The sequence below is a fragment of the Lolium rigidum genome, chromosome 4 (genome assembly GCF_022539505.1).
Source record: "Lolium rigidum isolate FL_2022 chromosome 4, APGP_CSIRO_Lrig_0.1, whole genome shotgun sequence".
NCBI classification, from domain to species: Eukaryota; Viridiplantae; Streptophyta; class Magnoliopsida; order Poales; family Poaceae; genus Lolium; species Lolium rigidum.
In genome coordinates this window covers 271,713,046-271,721,502 of record NC_061511.1, presented here as the reverse complement: position 1 = coordinate 271,721,502, position 8,457 = coordinate 271,713,046, and the positions used below count along the sequence as shown (strand labels likewise).

Genomic DNA, 8,457 nt, shown 5'->3' with positions numbered 1-8,457 from the left:
TTGTGCTCAAGCACTGACATCTCTAGAACGTAGCGTATGGCCATCAACTACACAAAAGTGAATATGAAAATGAACAAAAAAAATGCAGTAAAGTCATCTTAATAAAATTCCAAGAATTGTCCATTAAGAAAATTAGTTTTGGGAAATAAAATGAGCTCTTAAAATGGTAGTATATCATCTTGGCAAATCATCAGTATCAGCAACATTGGACAAAACAGCAACAGTCTTGTGGTTCATGAAAATCTTCTATAACAGAAACTGGCAGCAAATTCAAAAACCAAAGGGAAAAAGGAATTTTTTTAACATACAGCTCAAAATGATAAGCTTAGCTCTTGCTTTAGAAACATAATGCACATCTCAGATGAAAAGGGCACAACAGCTTGCCAGAAGGGATTAAGCAACGGATGTGTTCTGACAACTCAACACAAAAAATGTGACATGACACTGACAGATGTATGAAACACAGGTAAAACCCCTCGGTACAAACTCTTGATGAAAGAAAAATCATCACATCCCTCGGTACCCAGACTTCACAACAAAGCTCTACGCTTGGAACAATTGTGCGGCCGCTGATATCCATGATGCAACAGCAACAGAAGTACATATTTGATTGGATCATGTGCTCCTTGGAATATTTTTCCTTTGCTTGCTAACTTTCCGGTCAAATGTTGATTATCGCTGTGATGATAAAGGCACATTTGCATGATCACATTCGCGAGGAACGGACGCCAGGAATAGGCGTGTCGATGGTGATTGTGGTGAAGTTTTGTGGAAGAGGAACTATGAAGCAGTGCTGACGGCCAGGAAAGAGAAGAAGGAAAACCCTATTCACATTAAACATGGAACCGAGATGGAACCCCATGTTCCTAAACTGTCGCCTGTTTGGTGCTGGCAAGCAACTTGTCCTTGTTCTAGAATGATGACTCAGACCTTCCGCTCCAGAGTTCTATTCATTTGTACTATCGAAGCTGCCTCGAGCATTTGGCCACTTCCTCTCTCTTGAATTCTCACCCCATGTCTTGGCCTCTGCAATAGCACGCTGCCTCTCAGAGGTCCTTGAAGACCTCTTTCCTGCATGAGCAGGACTACCCGCTTGTGAACCTGTCACATCCCGATCATCCAAGCCCGACCGTCTACCAGAACCACCACCAGAACTATTCCTGCTAACCTCGGGTTCATACTTTGATGTTGCTGTGGCCTCTTTCCTCCTCAAATCTGGAGAATGGTGATTTGGCGAGTGGGTACGCCGTTGGTCACTGTTCCCACTACCACGGTCCCTGGCTCTAGGGGTAGATGCATTGCTCCGACTATGTTGAGCAGGTGCATTTGGATCATATGCCTGAGAAGCCAGATACGAAAGGGCAGTGACCACATCTCCTATAAAAGGCCGAGTTGCAGCTTGCTCTTGCAAACACATCGCAGCAACAGCTAAAGCCTGATACAGACCCCTCATAGGAAAGCGTCCTTGAAGTGATGGATCAGCCATTTTAGGAAATTTTCTACGGTCTTTGAACAGAGGACGAGCCTGCAAATCAGGATTATCAGATCAACCGTAAGGTATACGACATTATATTATCTGAGCAATATTGATTAAGGATGCAACTGCAAAGAATACTTGACAAGCAATATATACTTTCTCTTTGTATACATTGATCAAACCTTAGTTACTGACTTTAGAAAAATACCCTTAATTTTCAGTGCATCTTTTTTGGCAACGACTTGTGAAATTGAGAATGAAGTTGTAAATATTAGAAGAAATAATCTCAGTGGTAAATACTGAACAGAAGGCCCCGATTTCACTAGTATTCATGAATTTTGACCAACCTAAACAACTGATCTGGCAGCTTATTCTGCAAGTAACATAATCCTCATAACATGACAATGCACAAGTATTACATATTACAAAAAAGATCAGTACCTAGGTGGATTCATTTAGAAAGATACAAGTTCGAGCTATGAAAATACCTAGCGGAAATTCAATTCGGCTGCTGGGTGCGTATGCTCCCTCTACCAACAAAACATATTTCGAAGTGTGGAAAAATTTTGACAAAAATTTCTACATGTACATCTCCATAATATATGTGTATGCGTCAAGTTTCACGAAAAAATAATATTTTTTGTGGCCTATGTAAAAAAGAGAAAAGTTATCCTGTGAAAAGCATTGTTTTCAGCACTGAATTTTGTCTTTTTTACACACGTCACATGATAAGTTCATTTTTTATGAAACGACTTTGTGAGCATGTAGCACGCGAAGATGTACGTGCGAATTTTTTGTTTCAATTTTTTTGAAATTTAAAATATGTGTAAGATGCATTTCAAAATATAGGGAGCATATGCTCCCATGTTCTAAAACACCACTCCCGCAAGGAAACACACATACAATCTAAGCTCTACTATTCTACATCAGCAGTCTATGCCCATCCAATAGAGAATGAAGGTCTCAGAGTTCAGTTCGAGAGGACAATATGAATCAAGATGGGGCAAGATGGGGGGAAAAGTTAAAGACCCTCAGGTGTTGGCTATACAAAGCACGACAAAAATGAGTTCCTAAAATCCCTTGATTGGGCAGCAGAGTTTCCACCTGATATGAACAATTTCTCTTTCTTTTTCCTCACTGTTTTATTTTCTGGACTATAGCAACAGCTTAATCCCATTACGTTGTTACTATCTCAATGTTTTAGGGAATGCACTATAGTAATGCTTAAAATTAACTCGTGAAATGTGTAAGAAAATGGGATTTCAAATGATAAGTTGACGCCAACCGTCAATTCTTTGAACTAAGATTAGTAGAGAATAGAAGAACATACCCATGCCACTAGATTTTGCTCTCCATGTGGTTTGGTGTTGTCAATTGCTTTGCGGCCAGTAATCAGTTCAAGGAAGACAACACCGAAGCTATACACGTCAGATTTAACTGTAAGCTGTCCAGTCATTGCATACTCAGGGGCACAATAGCCATAAGTCCCCATAACACGTGTTGAAACATGAGTCTTATCACCAACAGGGCCAAGTTTTGCAAGGCCAAAGTCAGATAGCTTTGGATGAAACCCTTCGCAAAGAAGAATGTTTGACGACTTAAAATCTCGGTAGATAACAGGAGGACTTGCCTTGTCATGCAAGTACTCTAACCCCTTGGCAGCACCAGCAGCAATCTTCATCCGCGTATTCCAGTCAAGAGGTTCCTTTTCAGGTGGAATATCTAAAATGAGAATTATTTCAAATTAGATAGATAAGTTGCTGTTTCAAATAAAATGCTATGAAGATATGAGATGCGCCCACAAACTTTTATTAATCTAGGGCGCAGAAAACAATTAGATAACAGTGTTGTACAACAACATTAGTACAATTTACCATCTAAAAAGAGTGTAACTGAGATATGTTTACATTCTGAATGGGGACTTTTTCCCCTCACCTGACCCCCAAGGCCCAGTTGTTGAAAGTTAAGATTTTTTTCAAGATAAACTTCATTACTTGTTTTTTGGACGAAATTATATTAAACCCAGCCAACTAGTAAGTTACGAGGCCCCCTACAAGGAGCACACGGAGGTGGTACATGTGCACGAGAGACCACTGTCAGCAATGGCAACATCCTCTGTTGCTTCTCGCCTTTCCACCTACGTCCATCTCCCAGTTAACTGCCCAACAACATTGCTACACAACGTAACATCCCAGCCACTAGTTACTCTTGGATGCTCTCTAGGCTCTAGTACCCCACAAACACACAAGTCTTTCAGAGCACACTTTGTCCTCATCCATGTGCATCCTAGGAAACTTCCCAAGAGGTCACTCATCCCAATATTGCTCCCAGTCAAGCATGTTTAACAGAGAGGTTCTTTGGAGATGAGCTCAAGGGGTAGGAATCAGAGGGTAAAACAAAAGAGAAGGGAGAAGGGAAGAAAAGATAGGCACACCAAGCTCATTTGGCCCACTAAGCTGCTGCTTTAGTTAGTTAGGTCAGGGTTCAGACCTGACTCCACATCATGCAGCCACCGCAAAAAAAAAAAAACATGACTACATATGAACAACCACGACTGCATGAGTAACAGTGGCAGCGCCCTCGTCAGTGAGCGCCAACTCCGCCAGCGAAACTCCATCACATTTTCTATAATCCCTGCAGCTGCTGCCTGCTGCGCTTTCTCTCTCACCACACTGCGTCTTCTCCCTCGCAATCCATTCCTTGCAACTCGCCATTGAGGGTGATTCCTTGTGGACAACCTTTGTAAATGCCTAATCCACCACCTAGGGCCAAGGCTATGCGCTCTGCTGTTGCCTAGGTAAGCGCTTAGAGACGCTTTTTTGAACCATGACAATGCCAAAAGCTTTTGAATATGTAGGAAATGGGTCTGCATGTACTGTATTGCATCGATAGAAGATTTCTCCACTGAAACCCACACAATCGGGATTTGATGAAATAGAAGCAGTAGAACTGAGATGGGCAAAAGAGGTCTTGTTCATAAGTGAAGTAAACTTACCATGCAAATGATCTTCAAGTGATCCAAGTGGCATAAATTCATATACAAGAAGACGTTGGTCCCCATCAGCACAGTATCCAATTAGGTTTACAAGGTTATCATGGTGTAATAGACTAAGCATAAGGACCTCAACCAGAAATTCTCTGTTTCCTTGAAGACCATTGCGATCAAGTTGCTTAACTGCGACAGCCTGCACAGTAGGAAGTCGTTACAGAAAGGAAACTGTCTTCTCCAATGACCCATCGAGACCATATAACAAGAAACTTCAACCCCAGGTTAAAAGAGATGTGGCAATCATATTGGCGTTTCAATGATAGGCTAATTAAAAGCTCAAAAATTAAACGGAAAGGAAGATTCACATAAAATCTGAATGCATGAATTATTTTCAGAAAGCCAAACCTGTCCATTGTCCAAACGTCCTTTATAAACATGGCCAAAACCTCCCTCGCCCAATAGGCAATCCGGTTTGAAGTTCTTAGTGGCATTAGCAAGCTCACGAAAAGCGAAAGTGTGTGCCGCAATATGTTGATTATTTCCCTCCCTTGGGATGACTGCATCATTCTTAGAGTCCAACACACCTTGTGGTTTTGATTTATCTGAAGCAAGAGTTCATTTAGGGTTAGGGACCATCTGGATTAAAGAATATAACATAGGTAAGATGAAGTACTTCCAGAACACAGTAGTTAAAGTGGTAAAGTAGCCATAGACCCATGTGCAAATGTGTGACTGGACTGAAGGCTTGTCTTTGTATCTAACATCATAACTTGATTCCTTGAAAACTCTGATACCATAACTGCAGATATACGCAACTGAGCTACCGAGCCTAGCTCAGTTGGTGGGAAGTGTGGGTGTACGCACCCAAGACCCAGTTTCGAGTCCTCTTCAACTCGAATTGGTGACTATTTCTTTTATTAATGAAAAGGTACCTAGTTCCTTCTTGGTAACTTGCTTTTTCGTTATGCGTGAACAACTATAGCAACCCCAATGTCTATGTATGACATCCCCCCCCCCCCTCCACCCCCCAGCCCGCTTTCAGAATTCTAGCCCCTTGGAGCCAATGTGGTGTGGAATACTAACATTATTTTAACTACATAATAATAGATGTGGAAAGGGGAAAAGATAAGGTTATTCGTGCTCTAGACAAGAGTAATCATTATCATTACTAATATAAAAGAACAAAATTCAACTTGCCAAAAATATTCTAGATTTTCCCTAAACCTTCAACTTACCACAAGTGGGTTATATGAACACAGACGTGGATGCAATGATATAAACTGTTTACTACTGGGGCAAAGAGTCCAACACAATTTAATCCGGACATTAATGGAGCTAGTGAACAAATGTTACAGGCTTCCAGCAAAGTGTGGGTGTTGCGGTATTAAGACGGAACTGTAGCAGAAGAGCTACCAAAGAACCTAGCTCAGTGTCCTACATGAATTGGGAATTGGTGCCATCTTGAACTAGAATTTCTTAGATAATTTCTGTCGCAAGTGTATTATGTTGGAGGAAATTAATAAACATTTGGCAGTTCTTTGACACATTTTGGAGGCTGTACCAGGGTCATTTACCATTTGCGGCAGCAAGCATGGGTTTCCAATGGGTTTGTCAGTGTGACCAAGAACTTGTAAGGAAACAATTATCCATGCGGCACTTTTGTCACCCTACCGAGTTGAAGATAGCAAGTGTCATAATATAATCCGTCCACGGCTGTGCATTATTTATAAGATTTCAGAGGTAATAAACCTATAGTGCCAATGCAAAAAAACATTACTCTTGCTCCCCACAAGGCCAAAACATATATAGATAGCTCAATCATCCATGCCATAAATTAAACTACAGTAAAATAGTTCCACCAATACAATGACGTTGGTCTCAATCTGAAGCTATTCACTACATGGACTACCGTGTTACAAGGATTTCCCGAAACACGAGAGATTGGCACATTCCTTAGACTGATCCACCCAAATCTTGGAATCAACTAATTTAACCGGCGAAAATAAAGATCATTTCGCAAAAATAAACTCATCCAAGATCCAGCCTTCCCCAAGAATCACACCTGATCCGACCCCGGAGGCGCGGCGATCCGACGGAACGTCCTTCCGCGCACCGCCGCTGCCGGCAGCAGCGGGCTTCTTGGCGGGCTCCCCCTTGCCGCCCGACCCGAAGCACGGCAGGCACCCCATCCAAGAAACCTCCCCCAAGAAAAAGATCAAGAAAAGTACGGCGGGGTCCGACCCACCAGAGGATACGGGGATCCCTCCCCGATCTGGGGGCGGAAGCCCTCCGAAAACTCGATCTTTGCAGGGTATGGAGGGATTTGGATGGGATTTGGTAGCGGCGGGTCGGGGAATTTGGGGGAGCGACTATGGAACTTTGGAAGAACGGGCAAGAGAGGCAGAGGCAGGAGAGAGAAAGCGAGGAGAGAGGAGGATGTCCGAGGTCCGAGGGCAAAAGTCAGCTCATGGCCGACTGAGGGAGTGAAGGGCAGACAGATCTTTGTGGGACGCATTATCCTCGCTCCCCGACACACGGATTTGAACCGCCGGTTTGATTTTTCCATCGCAAAAGATTTGATTTTTGGTTCCTATCTCGTCTGCTGGTATTTTCAACGCCTTCTGTCTTACTTGTTGTACTCCGTTGTGGAAATTTCGGAACATTAGAATAGCCAATGTTGTACAGTATGAAAACATTTGGAATGAGGGAGGTTGTAGAATTCAACCCATGAAATTTTTGTAAGTGATCTAAGTTATGGTAAAACCACATGAAAAAAATTAATGCATCTAAAACGTGTCATAGAAATCATGTGCTCTTTTTATTTTTTGTTGAAATATTAAAAAAACACGCATACATGTCAACATTTTAGGTGTGCACATCAATTTTCGTGGAAACCAATAATTTTTGCGTCATTTATAAAAAAAAATGTCTCAATAAAAATTATTTTTTTGCACCAAAATTTGTCTTTTTACACACGACACAAACATTACAATTCTTTTCATGAAACGACTTTGCGAGCAGGTAGAACTTGAGATGTATGTGCGGCATTTTTTGTGAGAATTTTTCGACATTTTAAAATATGTTTAAAACTCATTCGAAAAACACTCCTGGGTGAAAGAACCTCTCGTCCACAACCTCAACAAGCAATTACTATATCAATCAACATTTTGTACGAACAAAGCCATATATAGGACTGGACTTTGAAACTTAACTATTTATTACCTCCTTTTTTAGAAAGCTAGAGCTTATATTTTCGAAACAAGGTGTACCATAAGTTGACTGTTTGTTAGGGAAAATCTTCAATAAATGATTGTTGAATATTGGGCATTCCTTATAATCTTATGTATAGTACTAATTTACTAACTTTCTAAGTTAGTTATTTATGAACGTTTAATTTGAAATTAACATACTAAAAATCTAATCAGATTTACTTATTTGGATGTAGCCCAAGTACTTAAGTTGTGTGATGTACCCTTGACCAAATATGGTTTTTCATTGAGATACGGTACCAACACAAATTTGACACACATACTAGTTTTTTTCGGAAATTCAATTCGGCTCCCGGGTGCGTATGCTCCCTCTACCAAAAAATTATATTTTTAAGTGTCAAAAAAATTTGACAAAAAATTCTACATGTACATCTCCATAATATATGTGCGTTCCTCAAGTTTCACAAAAAACCAGCATTTTTTGTGGTCTATGTAGAAAAGAGAAAATTTATCTTGTGAAAACCATTATTTTTTCACTGAAATTTGTCTTTTTTACACACATCATATAATAAGTCGATTTTTTTATGAAACAACTTTGTAAGCGTGTAACACGTGAAGATGTCCGAACAAATTTTTTGTTTCAATTTTTCTGAAGTTCAAAATCCGTGTAAGATGCATTTCAAAATAGTGGGAGCATATGCACCCATGTTCCGAAACACCACTCCAGTTTTTTTTCAACAATAATGACGCCTCTCCCTAGGCTAAGTTTAAGGATTTGGGTA

At 40.7% G+C, this 8,457-nt stretch overlaps 1 protein-coding gene across 2 annotated transcripts; it reads right to left on the bottom strand.

Moving 5' to 3' along the window:
* Window positions 1-362: 362 nt before the first annotated feature.
* LOC124707754 (receptor-like cytoplasmic kinase 185) lies at window positions 363-6,941 on the bottom strand. Of its 2 annotated transcripts, XM_047239438.1 has the most exons (6): window positions 6,529-6,941; window positions 4,872-5,068; window positions 4,473-4,662; window positions 3,108-3,199; window positions 2,808-2,990; window positions 363-1,525 (listed from the first exon to the last, which is right to left on the bottom strand). In XM_047239438.1, exons 1-6 carry the CDS (start codon window positions 6,653-6,655, stop codon window positions 947-949), a joined length of 1,368 nt encoding a protein of 455 aa, XP_047095394.1. In that variant the 5' UTR covers window positions 6,656-6,941; the 3' UTR covers window positions 363-946. The 2 variants fall into 2 exon arrangements, with proteins under 2 accessions (XP_047095394.1, XP_047095393.1); XM_047239437.1 differs by having other exon boundaries at window positions 2,808-3,199.
* Window positions 6,942-8,457: the final 1,516 nt, after the last annotated feature.